Below are 27715 nucleotides of genomic sequence, written 5' to 3' on the forward strand. Positions count from 1 at the left end.
GGGTGGGATCGTGGTGGTAGACTGTACCAACCCAATCTTCACATCATTGAAATTGATGCTGTGCTAAGTTGGCTGCTTCTCTGAAGGGGTGAGCCATCCTACCAGGCTCTCACCTGGATTGAGAAGGATAAAAACCCACCTCACACACAAGTGTTATCTCAAGTTCTAGTGAAAATTAACCCGGGCCATGGCTTCAGATGTGCAGATTGATGGAGTAGTACAATTACAGTTTGAATCCTTGCTCCACCCAGCTCCAATCTCAGCTACACCCGTGTGAAAAATTCGGCAAGGGAAAAGGTATGTGTCTCCAAATACAGGGAAGGGAATTTGGATCAGGACATTTCAATGGTCCTGTCATATTCTGGTGAGGTGTTCACATGGGAGCAGACCCCTTGACCCACTGAATGAGAGTGCAGACTTTATGGGGGAACTGAAGGCAAAAAAAATTCAAATGTAGAAAATCCACAAAGAAATTGATGACCCTGTGCACCCCCCACCCTCATCCCCACATCCCCCCCGGCCCCGAACCCATCACCACAGTCTGAATTTGTTGTGAAGAACAGAGGCAGACAGAATTAGACAAACAGGATCAGAGGATTGGGCTTGTTTATAGACACAGATCCAGCCGATTACAGGAGCACTAAATCCTTGCTTAATGCACAAACCTTCAGATTTGCTACCACACCACGTTAGGCAGCCCTGACTGCTCATCCCTGTATGCATGTCTTTCTCAATTAAGATGAAAGACATCTACAGAAATCGCTTCAACTCAAGTTAAGACAGATGTGTTTGAAACAAAAACACCTTGATCTACTCTGTGGCTCTTTAGATCTTTTCGGGAGGGAAAAAAAATATATAATTTGGTTCCACAGCATGAGACAATTTCATATGAAAGTAGTGAATCTGTTTAAAATTCCTTTTTTTTGTGTGTTGTGCAATTGATGGAATCTCCTCCAGTAGTTAACAACCCTACACTGGGAATCACAATCTCCCACCCTGCAATTTGGTCAAATGTCTAGACAAATTTATTTAAACCACTATTTTCAAGAAAATAAACAAACATCTGCCTCATTGGACTCTCTCTGCTAATCTCCAAATCTTGACAACTGAGTACGAGATGCCTCTAAACAAATCATTAGGTACACTCTCATTGCAATTTGACACTTAAGTAAGAATCTTGTCACACGGATTGTGAACCAGACCCAGAGGCTTAACCTCCAACTAAAGCTGGGTTTGTTGCAAACACACTCATCAGTTCCCTGTGAGCAGAAAGATGGAAGCAAGGAGAGTTCAGTCTGTCAAATGTCATCCCAATGTCTGGAATGGCTGTTCATACCCTCTCCAATTTCCTTGGCTTTACTGAAGGACTACTTGGGATTTTCAATCATTAACCATGCTTCCTGCCAGTCCATTTGCCCAACCAATGCCAGATTATTCCCATTTGGCTATGTTTGCTCTTGAAGCTGTGAAATCAGACAACTAAACTCACTACCTGTGTTCACCAATCACTACCTCATCATTCTGCTACTCTCCCCAGCCCCCCATCCCCTCCTCTCTTTATCAGTAGCTTCCCCCTACCCACATATCTAGTCCTGAAGAAGGGTTACACCCAAAGCATTGACTTCTCCACCTCCTGGTGCTGCCTGGCTTGCTGTGTTCTTCCAGCCTCCTGTTCGTCTACTTTGGATTCCGGCATCTGCAGTTTTTTTTTGTCTCTAACCAAAGCCGGAGGCCACCTCAGCACCAGCGCATGAGCAGCTCACAGGAGGATACTTATTCCCAGTTTCACAGGTCGGCACAACATCAACTGGAAGAGATCCACCAGGTGGATGAACCACAAATAGCAAAACAAAACTCTTCCCAGAGATATACTCACTGTCTGTACAGGACATGGTTTAACCTTCAAGAGTCCAACTGTCTGTAACTAAATATATTCAGCCTCACTATTCCACTGTAGATGATGAATTACATCTGCAATGAATGGAGGAAAACTCCAAGACAGTCACTCTGATACACAGGCTACAACTGATCCAGTCAGTCATAAGTTAAGGTTACCCTCTCCCTCATGTTTTCCCACCATCCAACTGAATGCACATTGGGCATAGCCACAGGCTAGGGCTGAGGGCCTCAGCTCTCAATGCCACTGGCATGATGTTGATATGCAGATATGCTTCATCAAAACTGTGGTCTGAAATTCTGAGATCAACTCAACTTTACTCAAATGGAATAGTTCTTCCTCTTTGTGGCATATACCCAATCTTCTTGCGATGGTTCTGTATGAATTGATGTTCCTTCCATTAATTGAACATTTACAATGTATGAATGAGTTACAATGGACAGTCTACTGGATTAACGAGAACCTTTAGTAATTGGATCTTCCCCTCTTGTCTAAGCGTCATCTGCTGTGAACTCAATTGTGTGTTAATGCTCCAACCAGTCAGTGCTCAAGAACTCTGCTTTGCCTTCCTCTTATGCCTCCACTTGGGAGTTCAGTCATGCAGACAGGAGGATTCCAGATCCTGGGCTCGGGTTTGTGAAGCTCACTGCTCTGAGCTGGTTTAGTTGCAGGAATGCTTTATCTATTGAGGAATCCCCACCCAGTGATCCCTGGCCTGGTATGTCACATGCAACAGTGCGAATGGTCTGCCATGCCATACTGCCATAGTCTCTGGGATTAGGTACCAGAGGGAAGCCCAAGAGAAAGGAGAGGGCCGGAGAGAATCTAACACTGGGGGCGATCCCCAAATAGCCACCCGGGTGTGAAACCTGACAGCCATGCTCATCACAATTAGAAGAATCAAACTGAAGTCAGGTATATTGCAAGTATTTTGGAAGGAGATCAACTCTGGATCAGAGGACTAAATCTGCTGAGAGAAACTTAGCGCAGGTAAGAGGTGGGTTGGTTCACATCCAACTGTGGAGACTTGAACAGAGGCTTATAATTCAACGCAGTATTGAGGAAATCCTGCACCGTCAGTGGTGACATCTTTAGGGCAAGATATTAAATGGAAGTCCCACCTGCACTTATGAGTAAAAGATCCCCGACTTGATTTAAAGAAGATGAGGGGATTTCTCCCAGAGCCGCAGCCAATATTTACTCTGAATGGTTTTAAATGAGCAATCTGCTCATTGTGACATTTCTAATGGGAGTCTGCTGTGTGCAAGCTGCCTGCCACGTTTTCCATCTTCTAACGGTGACCACTCTTCAAATGTACTTCACTGTCTGTGTAGCATTTAGGACAGCGAAACTGTGAAAGATGTCATACAAATACAACTCCTTTCTTCACATCACCAAAGATCAAATGGTTCCTCATCTGGCCAGTAAAAGCAGGTTGAAAATAAAACACTCCACATCATGCGGACCAAATCCGATTTGAAAATAAAATGCTTTGAAAAACATTTGGCTGAAATGACTGAGCGCTCTGAAATTGGGATATGCGGTGTTCCACGACGCTGGTCTCAGGTCTTAGTGAACTGTGAGGAACACAAATCTGCTCCAAGGGCTCACCACAGCAACAGAAATATCTCAATTACTGATGCTGCTGTGACTGGCTCCAGCTTGGATCAATACAGCAATTAGATTTTATCAACACTGAACCCTCGGCCTGTGCATCAAATTCTTTGAGCAGACGCCAAACTTAACCGCACAACTTGAAGCTGGTGTATCTTTGAGCAGTATCGTTACTGAATTTAAGAAACACTTAGATCAATAATTATTGTGAGCATTCCGGGCAGTAACAAAACACCAGCCTCTCAGCAAGTAGCTGCCAATATTAACCCAGCTTCCTGTTCATGTCCTCGAGCTCAACATGGGTAAAGCATCAACATTACCTACATCTGACCACTTTTGACAAAATCAGGTGTCTGTCTATGTTATATGGGGTATAGAGATTGCGCGTTGTCCCAGTTAAGGAGTGGGGGCCAGTTAGCTCAGTGGATTGGATGGCTGATTTGTTTTGCCAATAGCATGGGTACAATTACCATCACTGGTTGAGGTTACCATGAAGGACTCTCCTTCTGAACTTCTCTCCTCGCCTGAGGCGTGGTGACCCTCAGGTTAAACCACCACCAAACAGCTCTCTTTCTCTATTATGAGAGAGCAGTCCTATGGTTCAGTAGGACTATGATAAGTTTATCTTTCCTCAAGGAGTTTAAAAATGTTAAAGGATTCAAGTAGCGTGGACATACATATATCAAGAGATATGGAGGAGGTTAGGGGTAAATGAGGCTGGATCTAATGGTATGGACGTTTGAGGAGCTATATAACTTTCTTCTATTTAAAATGCACTGCAATGACCAGTACAAAACACAAATGATTTCAGTTATTGTAATTCAGTTAACTCAAAGATGCACATGATACTGTCTACCTTTTTAACAGTAATTTCCAAACCCATATCTCCATCAGCTAGGAGGAGCAGGGTGGTCACTGGGAGGGAATCCCACCATCTCCAACATCCCCCTCCAAGTTATTTATAAGCCTGACCAGGAACTACATTGCTGTTTCTTCATTGGCAATGGGGCAAAATCCTGGCTCTCCCTCCAGAGTACCACCATTGGTGGCCTGACGTAGTTCAGGGGCTTTCCAAGCCCAACCTGGGATGGTTAATACTCACTGACCTCGTCAATAAGGTCCATATCCCAAAATTACAACTCCAAAGGTTATCATCCCAAACTGAATACATTTCTCTAAAAGTCTGTCCTCTGTAGCTTTAACATGGATGTTTAAAACAGCATGCAAACAGCAGGAGAAGTGGGCCATTCAGCCCATCCAGCCTGCTCCACTATTCAGCAAATCAGCTGATTGTGCCCTCAGTTCTACACTCCTGCCAATCTCCAATAACCTTTGACTCCCTCATTTGTCAAGAATCTACCCATCGCTGCTTTAAAACTATTCAACGTCCCCACCCCCACCACTCTCTGGAAAAGAGGGTTCCAAAGACTCAATACCTTCTGAGAGAAATACAATTCCCTCATCTACGTCTTAAATGGGAGAAGCCTGGTTTTTAAATGTGATTCTGTGAACCTTGAACTTAAGGTAAATCTTCCATTTTACATTGAAGAGAAACGGATGAAATAGGGAGACATCATTGAGCTAAACACACAATTTTGTGGTATTGGTTGTGAACCAGGAAAACAGGCTGCATAGCCTTCAAATGAACACACCATTAAGCAGATGAGGCAAATTTGGATTCATGTTGGAGCACTAAATGTCAGTATAAGTCAGCTCTGGTGAAAGGTGTAGTGTAGTGTAAACATCTCTTCTTGCAAATGTTGACAGATTCACTGTAATGTACTGGCAGCACATGATGATGGGGTCTGGATGATTGGTGAGTATGTGAATGTACGCGATGTGAAACCAACTTGCATTGGGTCGTCCACTACCAAATGGATTGCTGACACCAGTCCTCTTAGTGGGTTTAAAATGCACTGAACTTTGCACTCGCCTGCAAAGCAATCCCACCAGTTGCCTCACTGTGCACTGCAGTCAGCAGTACAACTCAGTATCATACACTTCAAGTCCTGTTTAATTGTAGTCTAACTGCAGCCCCATAACTCGTCATCGCTTGTAAAAATTACAGCAAAATATTTGCACATTTAAATTTCATGATGATTTTCTATTTCCTTCAAGTTATTTAAATTTCCATGCAGAAATTTTCAAATTGATTGAAGCAGTTTTGAATAGCTGCAATGGGTTGATTAAGTCTTATGGACACAACTGAACATAGAGGTAGAAGGAGAGAGTTGCATTTATATAGCTCCTTTCACAACCTTTTCTTCACTGTAAAGTTTCAAAAGAAAGTAAAGTCACCTTAGTCCCACTCTCTCATTAGAGAGAGAGAGACAACTGGTGGTGAGTTTAACCTGAGGGTCAGGACACCTCAAGTGAGGGGTGAGATTGAGAAAGTAAGGCCTTCATGGTACCCTCAGCCAGTGTGGGAATTGAATCTGCACTGCTTGGGGTCCTTTTGCACCACAAGTCCAGCCAACTGCGCTCATTGTAAGGCAGGAAAGGTAGCACCAATTAGCAAAACAGCACAGTCTCCCAAAAGAAATATTTTTGGAATGTGTTCACTGTTGCAATGTCAGATCAGGCAATTTGTGCACAGCAAGCTCCCACAGATAGTCATGTGAGAACAGTTAAATAATCTGTTTGTGTGATGTTCCCTGGGGGGGGGGGGGCGTAATTATCAGCCAGAACACCAGGAAGGGGGGGGCGTAATTATCAGCCAGAACACCAGGAATTATTCTCAAGCTCTTCTTGAAATAGCAAATGAGGGGTTATGGTGAGAGGGCGAGTAAGTGGAACTAAGGCCATGAGAAGATCAGCCATGATCTTATTTGAACGGCAGAGCAGGCTCAATGGGCCAGATGGCCTACTCCTGCTCATAATTCTTATGTTCCTATATCTATTACATCCACCCAAACAGGCAGATGTGGCCTTGTTTTAACATCTCATGCAATGGAAACAGCACCTTAGACAGTGCAGCACTCCATTGGAGTAACAGCCTTGAACTTACGGGGTGGGATTGAACACTGAATCTTGTGATTCACAGAACAAATGTGCTATCAACTGGGTCATGTTGACACAGATAAAGTAGGCAACTCTGCAGCCCTAAGAAGATTTTTACCATAGTCAACAAGTAATTACTAATCCAGCAACAGTTCTGTTTTGTGACAGGATGTATGGAAACTCTTGACAGCTGTGACATTTAGCAAGTCCTGCAACAAGAAGTGGTTTCATAAGTTGGCTGGATCAGAGTGCAGTCAAATCCTTAAACCATTAAAGCTCCATCAGTAGCTGAGAGGCAAGGATTTCACATGGTCTGTCACTAAACCAAACAGATTAGCAGGTCCCAGATTTGATTGCGGGTCTCTGATGTATTCACAGAACTATGTCTGGCCCCAGAAACTCTATCAGAAAGAAACAAATAAGCCACCCGATTACACCCTTCTGGCTTTGTCTGTGTTCTGTACATGCAGGTTCCTCTGTTAAATATCTCCTTCCACTCCATGGTTGAATAGCCCATTGATAGACACCCAGCAAAACTCACATGGACACTCAGTTAAGGTATTGTAGATGAATTTCATGAGTCCTCGAAAAAGGAGGAACAAAATCCTCAAAGGGTTCATTTTGGGGAAAATCTGCAATCATTCATTCACAAAGCTGATCATTGCAATGCTGTGTGTGTGTGACATTTTGCAATCTTACCAGTCTGTCCTGGGAGTAGGTCGATGCCATTTTTCTTTATCTCATTTCGACTTTGACTCTCTGGCATAACGAGTTGCCTGCTCTGGTGCAAGTTGGAGATGATAGTTGATAGATCACTCTCACGACTGCAACAGAAGGACAGTGCGGAGTTAGGAAATCTGCCGATTCACTTAAAAACCCGGTCTTGTGTAAATGAGGTCCAGAGGGATTTCATATTCCTGTGACGCACAAGGTACCAGGTTGGACTAAAATGGAAATCTTTCAGATCATTTCTTTCAGCACATTTTTTTTTGTGTTCACCCTTAGTGCACAGTTTCAATATTTGCCATATTAATACAGATCCCAAGTAACTCAATGCAATGAGATAAACCCTGAAGTGTGTCTTGACAAAGCAGATTCTAAATATTAGTAAGATGTCAAATTGTTATTTCTAAACCACCAATAACTTTATGGACCATTAAAATACTTTATTATATAAAAAAAACTAAAACTGTCAATTTTCTGTAGATGATTAATTAAAAGAAAAAGCCACATTTTAAGGAATAAGATCTCTCAGTACTCTACTCACAAAACAAAACCACTGTTTTCCAGCCTCCCCTGGACAGGGCACATGATCAAACATGCAGAAGCTCCAGTAAAACTGACTTAATCTGCCTTCACCAACACATCATTGACAATTCATGACTGAAGATATACTCCGGTCTGCCATTTCAAATTCTACACCTCCCCACACACTTCCAGCAGCCCCCAGCTTCCCACCCAATGTTCCCTGCTCCAACTGGAGGGGTTTTTAATCTACCATCTATCTGTGCTAATCAGATAAGTTTATGTCGGTAAGTCCCCAGACATTTGCTACGTTTAAGTATTATCTGTCTGCGGATTTTAAACACACTTCGAACACCAGACAATGCGGCTTCTCTCAAACACCCATCCCTCCAACCATTCCTCTTCTGTCTTTTCACAAACCCCAGAGTCTGCTTCTGCGACCAACCTGCAAATCTGCTTCTTGAGTGGGATGTCTATGCTGACCCTTCCACATAAACACCAAATAATTCCTGAAACGATCTTAAAGTGGGAATGAGGATTACAGTAAATGCTGCACAGATTCACATATCAAGCAATTTTGCTTGTGATCCCTCCTGAGCTTGCACATTACCTGTATTAATGCACAGTCAGTATTTTTAAGAAGTTTAAGAGATTACTTCAGAAGGAGTTATTAATCATTCCCCATTGTGCTCATCAATAACTAGGCACCAGGTCACAGTGCAAACCAAGAGAGTCACTATCATACTTTTTATATCCAATGCCATCCAAACCATACTCTGAATTGTTTTGCATAATGTCAGAGGTATTGTTATGAAAACAATAGTTAATTTCAATGATTAGTGACAGTTTTTTTTAGATTAGATTAGATTCCCTACAGCATGGAAACAGGCCCTTTGGCCCAACAAGTCCACACTTACCCTCTGAAGAGTAACCCATCGCCCTCTGACTAATGCACCTAACAACTGTGGTCAATTTAGCATGGCCAATTCACCTAACCTGCACATCTTTGGACTGTGGGAGGAAACCGGTGCACCCGGAGGAAACCCACACAGACACAGGGAGAATGTGCAAACTCCACACAGACAGTCGCCCAAGGCTGGAATTGAACCCGGGTCCCTGGCGCTGTGAGGTAGCAGTGCTAACCACTGAGCCACCATGCAAAAGGCTGTGGTTAAAGTCCCACTCAAGAATTTTGGCCCAAAACTCTGGCCTGATAACCCAGAGCAGTACTGAAGGGGTGACTGACTTTTGGCATCAGACTCAGAGAATCCCAATAGTGCAGAACAAGGCCATTCAGCACATTGAGTCTGCACTGACCACACTTCCCCCAACACATATCCCATCCAGACTCAGACCTCAACTTTATATCCATAACCCCACATTTAGCATCACATCCATGGATATTGTGGGCAATATTAGCATGAGCTGAAAATGTGTTGCTGGAAAAGCGCAGCAGGTCAGGCAGCATCCAAGGAGCAGGAGAATCGACGTTTCGGGCATGAGCCCTTCTTCAGGAATTGCCTTCTCCTAGGCAATATTAGCATGGCCAATCCAACTAACCTGCACATCTTTAGACTGTGGGAAGAAACTGGAGCACCTGGAGGGAGCTTACACAGACACAGGCAGAGCACGCAAACTCCACACAGACATTCGCCCAAGGTTAGAATCGAACCTGGGTCCCTGCTGTTGTGAGGCAGCAGTGCTAACCACTGAGCCACCTCACTAGAGTTTCAGATGATGCTTTAAACCACATTCTACCCGTCCACACTGGTGGATGGAAACGAACCCATGACACTATTTCTGAAAATGATCAAAGAAGCTATGACCATTGCCCTTGCCAAATTTTATCCCTCAAATCAACATCACAACAACAGACGACCTGGCCATCATCACTCTCCAGTTTGTGGAATCTTACTGTTCATAGATTGACTCCTGCATTTCCTAATTACTATAGTGACTACATTTCAAAATTACTTCATTGGTGGTAAAGTGCTTTGGGACATAGTGAGAGGCACCATGTAAACGCAGGTGTTTCTTTCATGTTTGCCTCATGATGCCTCAGAAACCATCAACGGGAGATAGTAGAGGATTGAAGGAAAGAGCAAGAAATAAGTGATGAGCAGAGGTAGTGCACTGGAGGAAGTTGGGCCGATGGACTAAATGGTCTCATCCTGCACCAAAATTTCTAAGATTCTATTGGAGAGAAACTGTACATCCGTGTGCTCATTTTGTTTTGCGAGACAAGAAACGAGCATCAGGCAAGTTGAAATGAACTGTGTCTCATGATTTCTCTCCCAGAGATGTGAGCACAGACAGCTTGGAAGTTGGTGACACCTGTGTGTGACCATTGCAAGGAGGTGTGTATGGGCAAAAGATTGGATGCTTATGCAATGCAATGTTCCTCAGAGGAAATACCACCAACGATCTGTCCTGGTCCATCCACATCGACTCTATGGTCAAGAAAACACACCAACGCCTCTAATTCCTCAGAAAGCTAAGGAAATTGGGCACGTCTACAACAACTCTTATTAATTTTTATCGATGCACCATTCAAAGAATCCTATTTAAATGCATCACAGCTTGGCATGGCAACAACTCTGCCCAGGACCATGAGAAATCACAGAGAGTTGTGAATGCAGCCCAGTCCATCACGGAAACCAGCCTTCCCTCCACTGACTCCGTCTACACTTCCCACTGCCTCAGGAAAGCAGCCAACCCCTCCCACCCCAGTTATACTCTCTCCCACCCTCTTCCATCGGGCAGAAGGTACAAAAGTTTGAAAACATGCACCAGCAGATTCAAGAACAGCTTCTTCCCCACTGTTTTCAGACTTATGAACGGACCTTTCATATATTAGAGTTGATCTTTCTCTGCATGTTCTCTGTAGCTGTAACACTATATTCTGCATTCTGTTCTATTCTGGTATACTTATGTAAGGCATGATTTGTCTGGAAAGCCCACAAAACAATACTTTTCACTGTATCTCGATACGTGTGACAAAAATAAATCAAATGGGTCACCAGCCAGATGTGGCTTGAGACCTAAGTACACTTCAGGCTTTTTGTATCCGAACAGGAGACTCCGTATAAACAGGCCATGGTCACCAGTGACACAAAAGGTCAGGAAACAGTGTTAATTATATCATTTCTGTGGAGCTGGGCAGATCTGGAACAACCGCTGTTGTTGCTGCCTCCTCCACTCCAACCATCACACACAATTTAGGTCGGAGTCAGTGCTCTTATCTTCAGGGCACTGAGTACAATTGTATCACCTGGTAATGCTGCCCCTGTTATATGGGTAAAGATGCATACAGAGCCTGGGCTTTAAATTGTTTTTTATAAATTACTTCTGGGACATGGGCATCGCTGGCTATATTGCCTGCCCCTAGTTGCCCTTCAGAAGGTGGTGGTGAGTTCTTGAACCACCGCAGTCTATGTGCTGTACAGATGTGCCCTTTGTGATTGTAATGCATTGGTCTCAGATTAAACCCCACTCACCAGTGAGCTGCCAGGGAAATCAAGTAGGCATCATTAAACCCATGTCAAAGAGACCCAAAGGTCAACATCAGTTCACCCAGCAACTATGCTTTCTGTCCATTCCTATTTATAGGGGAACCAGTGAATCCCCAGTTAGTGCTCACTACCTGCATAGAAATGAACACAATTAATACACAATTAACACCACAGGTCTAACAAACCAGCATAGGGATCATGCAACATGTTCTATCTCCTGATCGCACCTCCCATCACTCCCTCAATGCTCTGCTAATCACAGTTTCCGAACAAATTTAGAATTAATGAAGTATGGCACTGGGGAACTGCGAAGCCTTAGAACCAAAATAGTTCATTACATTAAATCAAGACACTGGCTCACAGTTCTTCCAAGATAATAGAATCCCTACAGCGTGGAAGTAGATCATTTGGCCCATCACGTCCACACCAAACCTCCAAAGGAAATCCCATCTAAAGGCTATCCCTTTACATTACATTACCCATGGCTAACCCACCTAGCGTGCACATCCCCAGATACTATGGACAATTCAGCACAGCCAATCCTAACCTGCACATTTTCAGACTGTGGGAGGAAACCCATACAAACAAAGGCAGAACATGCAAACTCCTTACAGTCACCGGAGGGTGGGAGTGAACTGGATCCCTGGCACTGTAAGGCAGCAGTGCTAACCACTGAGCCACCATGCCACCTTGTTTCAAACAATATGTTTTGAACAATACTCAAATACTTAAAAATCATATATTTGTAAACCATACACTCAACACAGCTCACAGCCAACCAGTGAAGTTTGAAATCTAGTTACACAGACAGAAATCAAGTAAAAACACTAGAGGTAATTAACAAATTGGTCCCTCCATGAATCTGTGATCCCACAAACATACGCAGATCAGATAATGAAGGCTCTACGATATTGACTGAATCCTGTAGGAGTCCTCACAGGAGCACAGAACTACACCTCACCTACCCTGGGCAGTTATTTTCTCTTGCAGAGTATTTTTTACAAAAGTTAATACAACTTATAGTTCTTATGAACATTGCAGACTTTTGTTTTTGGTAATTGATTCCATCATTACCACATTGTGATCATACCTTTTGACAAAGAGTTACTATCCAGTGTGGGGTGGGGGTTGAGTTGATTAGCTGGTCAGCTTGCAATGCAGTCTAACACCAATGCAATGGGTTCAATTCCCACAACAGCTGGGGTTACCTTTAAGAATCTTCCTTCTCAACTCTCTCTTCACCCTCAGCCCTCGGTTATAACCCTCAGATTGAGCCTCCACCAGTCATTGTCCTCTTATGAGACAGCAGCCCTGTGGTCCAGCAGGATAATGGTAACTTTACCTTTTTTTAAGCTCTCCAATGTGTTAACAAATGGCATTCCTTCTCATGTCGTCGCTGTTGGGGCATGTTCCAATAACTGGTTGAAATAATCTTCCATGACTGTAAAGCTTCCTTTCCATGTCCATGGTGTGCTGACAATAAATGTCTCAACTCTCTCTCGACCCAAGTTGCAGTTTGAATTTTTCTTCAGTACCATGTCCTCATTTGGCATTATTTAAATTTGCTTACTTCAAACAAATAGATACTTCCATCTTTCTTGGGACAAACACACAATTTTGGATTATCAGAGGTTGGCAGTAAACAAAACATTAGGGCCTAGTGTGGGAAAGTGGAAGTAGAGCAGGTAATAGTATAGATTTGGCAGTAGAGACTTGATGGGCCAAAGGACCTCTTCTGTACAGCAAGATTCTCCAATTCAATTAAACAGGCCAAGACCCCTTCTGGTAGTCTGCCTATATCTTTGCGAAAGAAAAATGTCATTCTCATCTGACTCAAACGACCAATCTTAACACTTGGGGTTTTTCCTCTGAACAGTTTGTTCCTGCACTCAATATCTATACATCATCTCTCTCAATGCCAGGCCTTCAAACTGTCAAAGCGCATTTAATGAGCACAGTGGCATTTTTAAAACAATCAGATTACATTCATCCCTTGAAATAGCCTAATAATTTCAAATACCAGATTAGTTTGGGTTAGATTAAGACACATAACTTGAAAGGTCAATCAGAACAGAAACGAGCTTTCAATATGAAACTTAGTACTTACTGCACACGAAATTGCATTAAAAAGCACTTCAACACCCACCAATAAATTCTTGTCTCCACGGGCTTCACATAGAAAAATAAGGGCCTACACAGGTCTGTAACCTCCTAAATCTCCACAAAAGATATTTCAAAACAATCACAATTTTAAAATATCCTCAAGTGGATGACTTCAAAATATGGAATCACAGAAAACAATTATGAATTTTACAAATTCATGAACAATATCACAACAACAGCATTACTGTCACTAATCTTCTTTGTTACCTCTTGAAAAGAAGATAGAAATTCAGCAATTAAACAATTCAACTTAATAATAAATTGCACTTTCCTCTGGGATTCAATTTTTTTTTCTGAAAAGTCTCCTGGTCTGATTTCCTGTGCAATTTGGTTTTGCAGATGAATGTCAGGGTCAACCTCAAACAGACCCTTCAGTGTTGGTTGATGACAGTCTGTGCGGCATTCAAGAGGTTAAGGCAGCCTCTCGGATGCAAAGTAACTAACCGGCCCCATCATTACTGATCAATCAGTACAGAGATCCGAGCAAGCATTCCAAAGTAATGCTCCAAGTCTTTTCATACTGCACCTCAGGTTTGCCTTAATTATCTAAAGCATCCACTGTTATCAGGTCGAAAGAAAGTTACAAGAGTATTGCCATTAACAAGATAGTAAAATCTCATTTGCAGTATCTGATCTTCAGTTCCGTAATCAAACCACTGCACCTAACATTAACCTCTTCAAGTGTTACAGTGGCATTTTATGCAGTACCGAAGTGGGAAGCATTCACATTCTTAAGGCAATCAGAACTGAATCTGTATAATCCACCTGGTTCTGCGTGTTAATTAGACCATTCACACATGACTACTTCTGACACTTTTTTTTGCCATTCAAAATGACTTTTTCTGCCGTTGTTCAAATCTAGATTCTGCCACCATTTCTCAAACTAAACGTACACAATTCGGGGAAAAGAAATCAAACCAGAACTTCCTTCCTTCACGTGAGTAAGAAAAAAAAAACCTTGTCCAGCATTTGTGAAAATGTGAAGCACAGATCATTAAAAATCTGCAAATATCTTATGGCATTAAATGCCTCGTTCATGCAAGGTGAGTGCAAGACCCCTGAACAGAGGAGATATGGACAGAGATAGACACGAAAACCACACAGTTATATGAATCAACTCTGTCCAACAAGCATGATAGCAGGCAACACTACATTTAATAAAGTACAAATTTACTGCTTTTTTATTGATTTGCGCAAAAAAAGCATAAACATTTCTCCACCTCTATAATGAAACTGTCTGCTATCTTTATGGACAACATTGAATCCCCCATCCATAATATAACCAGCTGTATCCTGCTCAGTCACAGCACTGACCCGTTAGATTTCATTAATCATACTTGCCTCCAATGCCTGCTCCACCAAGTAGTGCATTAGGTCGGTCTAAAGCAACACTAGTCCAGCTCAGACTGTTCAAAATCCTGCAAAAACCAGGAAGTATTTGTTGCTGATAAGCTGGAATGTTTCTTTGAAAGAAGATTGGCACACTCAAAATGATCACAGAACAGACTCTCTCTATTAACCTGCAAGGGAACAAAAAACCCTGCAGAACCTCTTTTCAATGTAATGCAGTGCACCTTTACACTGGATAAAGGAAGCAAGTCAAGGTTTAATTTATCATTGACTGGGTGCATTGCTTCATCCTCTTGTCAGTATTCTAATCTCTCATAATATGATCCACCCTCTAGTGCAAATGAATCATATGATAAAATGCAGCTACATAAGCCTATAAGGATTGGGAATGTGCTGTCTGGTGCTGATACTCTCAGAGTAATTTACAGTGCAGAACATGCAGAAGAGTTCTCTATGCAATGTCTTAAAAATTAACAGAGAGTTTGAACAAGTAGCCACATTTCGGTTGCTAAATCTCCAAGGCATTTTGATTTCCCTGATCACTGTTACATATAACATTATAAATGTTAAATATAAATATTAAGAAAATACCAGCAGACAAGAGGATGGTGGATGTGGCTGGGAAAGTATATCACATGAGAGAAATAGTTCTCAGCAAATCGCATTTCCCATGTAAGGAAGTTGTTATATTTTGAAAATGAATACTGAAGGCATGAAATAAGCTTCCTAATGTTCTGCCTCTTACAAATAAAAAGAAAAAAGTCAAATCGATTTCAGACTGATGAAAAAATGCAACAGAAAATGTTGAATTGAAGCACACTTTTAAAATGGATTAACATTAACCCATGTTCAAAGAAGATATTTTTTACAGAAGATCAAGGCCATTGTTAGATCTCTGAAAGAGAAGCAATAAATAACTAGTATTAATGCATACCGATCATTTTGTTTTCCAATAATCAAATGTTAGCACGAAGGGAGGTTGTGGTGGCAATCTCCAGGCAAGAATATCATTGTATTGATGATAGTTTGGTGTCATTTGCATTTTGCTTGACCAACAAAGGTCACTAAACTGAACAATTACTTTCAGATTACAAACTTTTACATATGGCACAGTGGCTCAGTGGTTGCACTGCTGCCTCACAGCACCAGGGACCCAGGTTTGATTCCACTCTTCGGTGACTGTGTGGAATTTGCATATTTTCTCCATATCTGGGTGGGTTTTCTCCCATTCAGGTTGGGTGGATTAGCCATGGTAAATGCAGGGTTACAGGAATAGGGTGGGTGTGGGTGGGCTGCTCTTCAGAGGGTCAGTGTGGCCTCGATGGGCTTAATGACCCCACACTGTAGGGATTTGAAATTGTAAAAATGCACATTCACTAAAATTCAAGTTTTTAAGGGTGTGGATGATGGTTATTAACTACTCACCACTCCCTCTTATATTCTGTGCCGTTACTTGAGCAATTCAGTGAGATGACTGTATTGAAATTATTTCCAGGTCACCATTATTCTCCATTTAATACCATTTAGCAAATAATCCAGTAGCTTTTAAGCTAGGATTGAGAACAACGAGCTCTTGCCAATTGCTAATTACTTAGTTTGAGGTTCTCAATTAGAGAATTATCCTTCTCTTTGGCCAGTGCCCAAGTATGAGTAGAATAAAACTCACTGGGTCACTAACTTGCGATATCAGATTATGATGTTTATGGAAACACTTCCCTCCTTTTCTCAGATGGTCAGTTATGTGCACTATTCCTGATGAAGGGCTTTTGCCCGAAACGTCGATTTTCCTACTCCTCGGATGCTGCCTGACCTGCTGTGCTTTTCCAGCACCACTCTGATCTGAACAAAAGTTAAACACTTCAAGTTGGGTCTGACAATGGAGCCTCTCTTTCAATGCAAAACATTAAAATTTGTATACAAATGAAAAAATTCTTTTTTTATGTTATAGTTTGCCTTCTTAAGTTGTGTGTTCAAGCTCCAGTTCAGTATATGAGCATGTAATCAAGCATGACACTTCAATATGTGTTGCACTGTCAGAACTACCAACTCTCAGGTGAAATGTTTCATCCAGGCCCAGTCTCCCAGCTCACCTAGACCGAGCAAGATCCCATGCCACTATCTGAAGAACAGCATGGGAGCTCTCTCTTTGACCCCAGCCAACAGTTAGAACCCTCAGCCAACACCACTAGGACACAATGAGTGGTCATTATCTAACAGGTCTTCACAGGATCTTGACATTTGCAGTTGGGCTGCCACAATTCTGGTCATCCTCCTTTAGAAAAGGATATAACTAAATTAGAATGAATGCACAGAAGATTTACTAGGGTGCTATCTGGACTGGAAGGTTTGTGTTGTAAAGGAGAGGTTGGATAGGCTGGGACTGTTTTCCCTTGAGCATAGGAGACTGAGGGGTGACCTTAAAGAGATCTATAAAATCAAGAGAGGCCGAGATAAGGTAGATAGCCAACAGCTTTTCATCAAGGTTGGTGAGTCTAAAACTAGAGGTCATAAATTTAGGGTGAGAGGGGAGAGATACAGAGGGGCATTTTTTTTCATACAGACAGTATCTGGAAAGGGCTTCCAGAGATAGTGTGGAAGCGAGAACAATTTTGTCATTTAAGGGATATTTAGACAGGTACATTGAGGGATAGGTACAGAGGGAAATGGACCAAACCCAGGCAAATGGGACTAGTTTAATTGTGAAAATTGGACTGAATGGGCAAGTTGGGCTGAAGGGCCTATTTTCATGCTATAAACCTTTCTGATTTTTTGACTTTAATTGCCAAAACCACAACAGTGAACACATTTCACAAGTAGATCATTTGCCATGAAATATTTTGGGACACAAGAAGCAATAAATGGTGCCATATAATTGTTGGGGGTTGGGGTTTGGTAATGTCACTAGATTAATAATCAAAAAGTTCATGCTAATGCTCAGAGGAGATGGGGTCAAATCCCACTACTTAATTAGTAAAACTTAATTAATTTCATAACATCTGAGAGTCAGCCTCAGTAATGTTGACCATGAACCCATTATTGATTGTCACGATGACTCATCCAGCTCATTCTTGTCCCTACCGACTCTGGCCCACACGTGACTCTAGAACTGCAAAAATATGGTCAACTCTTAAACTCCACTAACGAATTTGCAAAACATTCAATTCAAAGGTAATTAGGGAAAAGCAACAAATAGTAGTCTTGCCAGCAACTGCCACATCCAGGAGGGAATAAAGGGGGAAAAATGAATTAACTGCCCTCCTGTTAGTAATCATGTTTCTGGTTTAAGCCCCATACCAGACTGTGTTAATTAGACTGATATTTCAGTAGGTGACTGAACATTGTTGGAACTATCATCCTTTCACTAAGACACTCTGCAACAGAACAGATAGCGGTTTGAGTCTAACTTCTCTCCTTTCACCAACGTCACCCCCAAAATGACCACTAAACTCAGGAACAGCCAAATTTGAACAAAATGTTGGTTCAGACACAGTTATATCCATATTCCATTACAGAGAGGATACTAAAGCCCAGTTAGAATCAAGTGAAGATTCTCTGGGGCTTCTCCTAACAACGATGTTGAGGAGCCAGTGTTGGACTGGACTGGACAAGGTTAAAAATCACACAACACCAGGTTAAAGTTCAACAGGTTTATTTGGAAGTATGAGTTACCTGATGAAGGAGTAGTGCTCCGAAAGCTAGTGCTTCCAAATAAACCTGTTGGACTAGAACCTGGTGTTGTGTGATCTTTAACTTTCTCCAATCAGTGTCCAGCAGTTCTGGAGTGTGTAACATAGTTTAGACTTCAAAAACTTCTTAAAAGGAGCTCACCATTTCAGGTTCATGTACAGCTGGAGCTCTCAAGAATACTCCTGGAAGATTCTGGGAGACTTTCTGATGTTTTGTTAAAAGTTCATCAACAGTCTAGCAACATTTATTCTGAATATTCTATAGAGATTATACCTAAACAGAGCAAATGTTGTGCTACTCAACTTTATAGAAGTTATCAGCAAGAAGGTGTCCTTGAACACTGACATCTTACACGATATAGCACATCCACATACCTCTCCCCTTTGTGTTGGATGAGGAATGGGAGAAGGACATGAAGCCAAGCAAAGTATACTTGCTGCCACACATAAATAGGAGTTGGGAGGTCAAGGGCTGTAAAGTGGTGACCTTCCCCTGCAGATGCAAGGGATCCTTTTGATTCTGGACCACCAGAATCTCCAGTTCGGTGTCTGAGAGCCTGCGTTACCCTGGAATGTACCACAGCCAGAACACTTCACACCTTCAAATGAAATGGAAGCAGAAAGTTCACATTTACTACAACGACTAACTACAAGTATCAGCGTGCAAAGCAGCTATGGAGTTCTGAATGAGTCGGTCAGTTATTACATTGGAAGCTAAGGAGAAAGCCATTCAGCCCTTCATTAAGATCATGTGAATTAACTCTGTGAGAGCTCCACATACTGTATTGTGCAATTGTTAAGATTTCACTGTAATGTTTTGTTTCCATTGCTCTCTACTTGTATTGCTAATGGATGCTCTTTGCTGATAATGACTGATGAACCTAACATGCCGACATTTTAAAGGTTCCATAAACCCAGCAACGTGCCACATTGCACACAAAATGATATGCAGTTGTTCAGATCTCTCATTTGACCTACTGTCTCAATCTGGAATACGTTGATCTCAACTGCATTTATCAGGAAGTACTGCTGGCCTGCCAGATCAATCCCTCTGTTTCTACTCCGCTGTTTGCTAATGCCTCTTGAAGAGAAATCTGGCTGGGTTATTTCAGGATAAATTATAAGGTTAACCTCTTACCAACTTTCAGGATAAACCTCTTACCAACTTTCACTGGAGTTGTTGTCAGGTAAGAATTTCACTAGGAATCCTACTTTGGCCATGAATGACCTGCAAACCAGGGCTTCCCAAAGATACAGCAAGGTCAAAACGTGCGTCATCATTGGTAAAACCCAGGAACCTGAGTCAGCTGAAACTCAGGAGAGGTCTGGATCAAGGAGCTGACAAGCTTAGACTGATAAGACTTGCTTATCACCATGCACAGGGTGGAAGCACAGAGAAAATCTTCATTAATCACATCCTTAACCATCAATACTTTCATCCCCGTCAACACAAAATATTGTGACGTCAATAATAACAGGCCAGTTGTATCCACCAGAGCACCAGATGATTAAAAAGGATCTAAGCATGGTATGGTTTTTGTGCCGACCAATATAATGAGATATTTAAAGAGGATTTTTTTTCCCTATAGTCCCTACAGAAACTGACAGTGCAAACAGTGGGGAAAATGGCAATCAGGACAGCAAATGACTGCCCACCCTGACTGGAATTTCACTCTCCATCTCCCCCTCTCACTCTCATCTGTCCTGCCTTCTCTTTCCCCCACCTGTCAGGTGGCAGGATGCCAAGTTAGGACTCTGTAGATTTTCCACATTATCATTTATGTTCTTGTGACTCCAGGGGATCACCGTAGTGAAGGACAGGGGAGGGGCTGAGGGTTTAAGGTCAACCGAGGAACAGAAATCTGCCAAAAGGATTTCTGCACTTTGTAAAAGCAGGCTGCTGAGTCTCATTGTCAGCGTTGTTGACACTGCTGCTTATTCAAGCAGTGGGGGGGGGGGGGGATTTCTGCAGATGAGATAGAGGCCAGGGGTGTATAGGAAGGGTGATTCATCCAGCAACAAGAAGCTGATTGGTCCCTGAATCAGCTGGTGACAAAGGCCTTCCACCTGCCAACAACTATGCAATTGGCTTGCAGGTAGCTGAACAGCTTGTGGGTGTGAATGTTCAGTCAGAAGCAGTCGAACCTCCAACAAGGAAGGAGCCATCCTTTCTGTGCAGTAAAAAAAACTTCAAGCCTGAAGAAAGCCAGTTTACTTCCCTCATCAGCTGTTATAAGATGTAGTCTTAACCAAGAAGTCAGAGACCCTATAAAGTGTGAACCAGTTGCTTTGTGCCTCCTGTGAGCAATTCAACATATTTCGAGAAGGAAAAGCAAAGAATAACAAGTCTTGACAAATAAATGGAAATACTGGGCAGGGATCTCTGCTCCGCCTTCCTGGACTTTTGCTCCTCTAGCACAACTATGTTTGTGTATGTGTGTGTTTGTGTGTGTAAGTCTTAATTAGTAGAGTTATATATTGATGGTTTACCATGAGGTCACGCTGCAGCTGTACAAAACTCTGGTGCGGCCACCCTTGCAGTATTGCGCACAGTTCTGGTCACTGTTTTATAGAAAGGATATGGAAGCTTTGGAAAGGGTTCTGAGGAGATTTATTAGGATGTCGCCTAGTATGGAGGGAAGGTCTTACGAGGAAACGCTGAGGAACTTGAAGCTGTTTTTGTTAGAGAAAAGAAGGTTGAGAGATGACTTAATTGAGACATATAAAAGATAATCAGAGGGTTAGATAGGGTGGACAGTGAGAGCCCTTTTCCTCAAATGGTGATGGCTAGCATGAGTGGACATAGCTTTAAATGGAAGGGTGATAGATATAGGTTGAAACTTTATTGCTGGAACAGCACAGCAGGTCAGGCAGCATCCAGGGAACAGGAGATTCGACGTAGGACAGATGTCAGAGGTAGCTTCTTTATTCAGAGAGTAACAGGGGTGTGGAACGCACTTCCTACAACAGTAGTAGACTCACCAAATTTAAGGGCATTTAAGTGGTCATTAGATAGGCATATGGACAGAAATGGAATAGTGTAGGTTAGAAGGGCTTCAGATTGGTTTCACAGGGTGGCGCAACATCGAGGGCAGAAGGGCCTGTACTGCGCTGTAATGTTCTATGTAATTGTTTACCTGTAGCTGAAATCCGTTTATTTGGAATAGACAGTAATTTTCATTAAGTACAGAAATCTGGACCCTCCATTCTGTCAATTTAGAACACAGGTCAATGAAGTCATTTTGCATATTATTACAAAATCTCTCACATTTATGATGACATCGGGAATTTTGAGCCTTAGTATTAGCTCGTTGCTTTACATTTAAATCGTACCGTTAACACAGTGTAATGTCACAAGGTACTTCACAGGGGATTCAATGTTTAACACTGAACCACGAAAAGTAATGTTAGGATAGGACACATGGCCACATGCTTAGTCAACACAATAGATTTTAAGTAGGTTCCTGAAAGAGGCAGAGAAATTTAGGAAGGGAATTCTAGAGCTTTGGGTGTGAATAATTGAATGCACACCCACAAATGGTGCAGAGATTAAAAATGGGGTGCTGATGATTTGAGAACTTGATCAGTGTGCCTATCTCAGAGGGTTCTAAAGTTGCATGAGATTTATAGAGATAAGGAGGATAGCAAGGCTATGGAGGGGGTTGAAAGTAAAGAGGTGATTTAAAATTCATTGTGTTGATGGGATCAGGAGCCAAAGTTCTCAGTAAGCACCAGGATGTTGGATAAGAGAGACTTGATATACATTTGGATGTGGGCATCAGAGAAACCCATCTTTATTCAGGATGGTAGAGTTGGACCAAAAGGTCTGACCACGCTGTATGACTCGATGAGAGCATTGGAATTACCAAGTCTTAAGGTTACTCATGACTTCAAGAGGTGTGGGGATAGCGTGGAAATATGGGATTGAGGTTAATGGCCTTTATCTTAAATGGTGAAGCAGATTGAAGGGGCTGATTCCTGTTCCCATGTTTCAAAGGCTTTCAACAGATGAGCTGAAGCAGGGTGACGAGGCGCAGAGTTACGGAGGAGGAAGTCTTGATGATAAAGTAGCTATGTGGTCAGAAGCTCATTTCACGGTCAAACATGACAGGAAGGTAGAGGGTAGCTTGGTTCAGCCTCAGACACTTGCAAGAAAGTGGCATGGAGTCAGTGCTCCAGGGTGAAAATCCTAGCATGGGTCAGAGACAGCGGCTTCAGTCTTCCCAATATTTAGGTGGAGGAGTTCTCGGGTCACCCAGGACTGGAGGTTGGGAGAGCAGTGTACAAAGCCAGAGCAAGGGTAGGGAGTAGCAGGGATGAAGTAGAACTGGGCGTTGTCAGTATACATGCATTTATCTCTTGTTTGATCTCAGCTTTGTTCACAACAGCTTTACATTGCCTCAAAAGTTTAAATGAAGGATCAATAATCACACCCAGGTTCTTCTTCCTAATAGCTCTCTGCTAATGGCTGTCCCACATTTAAACATCTGCCTCATCCTATACTATATTGCTTTAATGAAAAGTTATCTATCTCTCTTAGAACCTAGTGTGTTCTACTACCATATTAACTGAACCAATGTGGCTTCCAACTCTTATACTAATGGCTAACATGCAACTTCTAGTGGACACCCTGTGGCATTGCTCTGTAGATCTCTTCAGATTAATTTTCTGGTTTATCTCTCTGTCTCTGGGTTGATTGTCAGCAGGTGGAAGTCTTTATCACCCAAATGGAGTTGGGAAGTTGAAGGTTAAGCTTTATTTTTGCAAGGGGTTGGAACCCTCACTAACCCCAGCAACCCCAGAGCATTGGAGACATAGGGGTGACCTCATAAAGGTTTATAAAATCATGAGGGGCATGAATAGGGTGAATAGCCAAGGAATATTTCCCAGGATATGAGAGCCCAGAACTAGAGGGCATAGATTTAAGGTGAGAGGGGAAAGATTTAAAAGGGACCTGAAGGGCAACATTTTCACACAGAGGGTGATGTGTGTATGGATGAGCTGCCACAGGAAGTGGTGGCGGCTGGTACAAATACGACGTTTAAAAGGCATCTGGATGGGTATATGAATAGGAAGGATTTGGAGGGATATGGGCCAAGTGCTGGCAAATGGGACTAGATTAGGTTAGAATATCTGAACTAGTTGGTCTGAACGAGTTTGACCAAAGGGTCTATTTCCATGCTGTATAACTTTATGACTCTATCACACTTACTTTCCTCTGTATCTTTTATGCTGCTTCATTCTGCAGTGCAGGTTATGTTTGAGGTTATTTATCTGACCTTCTTGTTTATTATAAAAGAATCTGATAGAGAACTATTCTTAGAAAAAGCTTTCCCATCTTAAAGCTCTTCAGCATAAAATATGTATTTTGTTATGAGTATCTCTGTCACATGACATTGTAGCAATGAACATTAAGCTCACAGCTCAGTCTGCCAGTGCAATACATTGGTACCTTTTTAATATTCTACTTATCATTCAGGTTATCAAGTAATTCCTGCTATTATAAATGGACAGTGAATTTCAGAAACCAAGCTACGATAAACTCTCTCCCTCCCTCCTACAAAGAGAACTAAAGATGGTGGTGGTGTTAGCGGTAGAAAAGGCAAATGACACAGTCGAAAAAAAAATTGGATGATTTAAGGGGGTTTAAGTCACTGACCTTTCACCTCTGAGATCGGGGTGCAATTCAAATGCAGTACAGACGGACGGGTTGAAAATCTGCTCTGTGTGCTGGCCATAAGCGTCCAATCTGAAACGAGTTTGATCATTCTCAATGTAGTTCCTAGTGTACATGCACTACACAATACAATTACCCCAAATTCAACACTGATGTACATTAGGTTGGCAATAACACTCAGGATGACTTCTGGTGCAAGTAGCAAATGCCAAATTGTTAAGGGGTGATTGAGTGGAGGGTCATTGTTGGGCACAGAGTAGAGGGAGCTTTACTCTCCATCCAACTGCATTTGACACTCACAAAATCAAAACTGGGGAAAAATTTCAATCCATAATTTGAAGAGCACAAAAGAGAAATAAGAGTCATATAAATTTAGCAAACTGGCAGATTTCAGGTGAAATGGTCCCACATGGATTATAAAACACATGGATTATAAAAAATTATAAAAGACCCTTACAGCACATCCTGAGCAAGCTTATTATCAATAAACTGGAAAACAAGTAAAATTAACCTCTGTTGCAAGTCTGCCTAAAGAGTCTCCTAAAGAGAATCAGCAGATTTATCACACTGCGTAATGAAGCAGAGTGATTCTGATTAACACAGTAGCAATACTATTACCTTTGTGTCTTTTGAACAGCAAAATACTGCAGAAGCTAGAAATCGGAAATAGGACCAGAAAATGCTGGTCATACTCAGCAAGCTGAGAAGTGTCTCTGGTGAGGGAATCAAATGTGTACCTTCCAAGTTATTGATCCTGCATCAGAACGAAGGAGAGATTTAGAGCTAGTGGAACAGGAGAGGGGAAGGTAAGAACAATAAGGTATGTGATAGTGGGCAGGGCCAGTGAGGTTAAATAACAAAAGGTTTCATGGTATATCAGCCAAAAAGGAAAAACAGCAGGTGCTTCAGAGGAGATGTGTTGGCTGAAATAACAGTCGTCCAAAGACAAAGCAAAGGAATAAAAGAAAAACTGAGAACTAGCAAAACCAAAGAAAAGACACAAATTGAAGGCAGAGGTTAGGACCTAAAATTGTTGAACTCAATGTTCTGCCTCTATTTTGTTGCAAGATTTTCCCTTCTGGTTCATTTTTCTCTCATTTATTTTTAATGACTTCACATTTCATTCAGATAGCTGCTAACCAGCTATTCCAACCTCACTGAGATTGATCATTTGTTTCTTCACTATACTCTCTTCAGATGCCATCTGAATTGATGAAATTTTCCACTTCTATTTAATCACTTGTCTTTACGCTGCATTTCATAAGCTTTTGAGGGTTTTCAAATGCTTAAATGAAAATATCTTCACTGGGAAGGCCAGTCACTTTACACCCTCAGAACCTCAGTAACTGATAGCAATGCAGCTTTGCAAGAAGGATTTGACTTTACAAACTTTACCGCAGACTACATTATCCCATTTCCTTTATTTCTCAAGTCACAGCTTTAAGACAGGCAATTAGAAAGCATCCCACTTTGATGAAAAGAGACAGAAACTTCTCCTCAGGAGAGATATCCCTTCTACCACCTCTCTTGAATATCTATGGCAGAGCGGGCCTATCTCAGCAGATAAGGTTAGTATTAAATTCTGTGTAAAAGCAAAATGCTACTGGTGGTGTAAATCTGAAACAAACAGGCAATTCTGGAGAAACTCAGCAGGTCTGGCAGAATCTGCAGTGAGAGAATTTTAAGCTAACATTTTGATGACGTACTCTGAAGAAGAATTGCACCAGACTTAAAATGTTCAGTCAGATTCTATCGCCATGGATGCTGTCAGACCTGCTGAGTTTTTCCAGCATTTTCTCTTTTTGTTTCACTAAATTCTGTGGTGAGCCCACCTCCTGTTCCCTTCCTTCCTCACAATAAAGGTAAGGGCATAAGAGTGATTTTCATTTCCTCTGTGCTGAGTGTTGAGCACCACAAAACACGATACAATTTACTTTTCTGAATGTTAATTAAAAAGGGAATCAAATGATTTATTTTGTTTTGGGGGGTTGGGGGGGGTGGGGTGGGCTGATGGGGGTCAGGGAGGATACTGACATTAAGGCCACGATCAGACAAGCCATGATCTTGTTAAATGTTGCAGCAGGGTCCAACAGCCAAATAGCCTATTTTTATTTGTTATAACATTTCAACACATGAACAAAAATTATTAAATCATTTAATAAAAGCTTGGTTAAAGACTGAAAGAAACCACGAAACTCGGAGCAAAAGTAGGCCATTCAGCCCCTCGAGCCTGCTTGACCATTCAAAATGATCATGGCTGATCATCCAACTCGATAGCCTTTATCCCATATCCTTTGGTCCTTTTAGCCCCATCCACCTCCCTTTTGAAATCATACAACATTTTGGCCTCAACTGCTTTCTGAGGTAATGAATTCCACAGGCTCACCTCTCCCTGGATGAAGAAATTTCTCCTCATGCACTTGTAAATGATGTTCCTTAGGCTGTAGCCTGCTTGACTGAACATCTTTGCCATCAGGAACATCCTTCTGCATCTACCCTGCCTCATCCTGTTAAATATTATAGATATATATGAAAAGCCCCCCCTCATTCTTCTGAACTTCAGTGAACATAATCCTAATCAATTCAACCTCTCCTTATACATCCACCCCACTATCCCAAGAATCAGTGTGGTAAACCTTTGTCACCCTCTTTCTATAGCCTGAACATTCTTCCTCAGATAAGGAACGCACAATATTCCAGGTGTGGACTCACCTGGACAATTGTAGTCAGTACCTGAATCCTCTCGCTATGAAGGCCAACGTACCATTTGCCTTCTTTACCATCTGCTGCACCTGCAGGCTTACCTTCAGTGACTGGTGCACAAGGATAGACAGGTCTTGTTGTACATTCCCCTCTCTCAATTTATCGCCATTCAAATAACAGTTTGCCTTCATGGTTTTGCTACCAAGGTGAATAACATCACATCTACCCACATCTGCCATGCATTTGTCCACTCTTTCAGCTTGTCCAAATCACACTGAAGCATCTCTGAATTCTCCTCATGACATGCAGAGCACTAAGCAACTATGCACTGACTCTCCCCCTCCCTCAACAAAGGCTTTTTGGAACAACTCATGACAATGTAGTGCTCAGAGGTTAATCAACAATATCTTGTACCTAACCAAAGTCGAGTACGCTTTACTTTCTGAAGTCACAGAAAGAAAAACAAATGGCATCAAAAGTTATGAAGTTATGAGCAGTTGAAAACTTCTTCTAAAATTAGGTTTAAGGGAGGTGTGTGTAGGAGTGCTTAAGTAATTCCTATGTATCCCAAAATTAACATACAGACAGGGTGGTTAAAAAGGTGTTCAGCATGCTTGCCTTTATTGCTCAATCCTTAGAATATAGGAGTTGGGAAGTCATAGAACATAAAACATAGAACATAGAACAGTACAGCACAGAACAGGTCCTTCAGCCCACAATGTTGTGCCGACCATTGATCCTCATGTATGCACCCTCAAATTTCTGTGACCATATGTATGTCCAGTAGTCTCTTAAATGTCCCCAATGACCTTGCTTCCACAACTGCTGCTGGCAACGCATTCCATGCTCTCACAACTCTCTGTGTAAA

General features: G+C 42.0%; 1 protein-coding gene across 11 annotated transcripts in view; it reads right to left on the reverse strand.

Moving 5' to 3' along the window:
• Positions 1 to 27715, reverse strand: part of samd11 (sterile alpha motif domain containing 11) — a 309440-nt gene that overhangs the window by 153947 nt on the left and 127778 nt on the right. For 9 of the 11 annotated variants that reach the window (XM_043676145.1, XM_043676142.1, XM_043676143.1 and 6 more), the window contains exons 4-5: positions 24127 to 24216; positions 7211 to 7335 (exon numbers count right to left, since the gene is read on the reverse strand). In XM_043676145.1, the coding sequence (XP_043532080.1) occupies positions 7211 to 7335; positions 24127 to 24216 (215 nt within the window). The remainder of the gene's footprint in view (positions 1 to 7210; positions 7336 to 24126; positions 24217 to 27715) is intronic. The other 2 variants (XM_043676146.1, XM_043676144.1) reach the window with 1 other exon arrangement.

The sequence above is a fragment of the Chiloscyllium plagiosum genome, chromosome 34, assembly GCF_004010195.1.
Source record: "Chiloscyllium plagiosum isolate BGI_BamShark_2017 chromosome 34, ASM401019v2, whole genome shotgun sequence".
NCBI lineage: Eukaryota > Metazoa > Chordata > Chondrichthyes > Orectolobiformes > Hemiscylliidae > Chiloscyllium > Chiloscyllium plagiosum.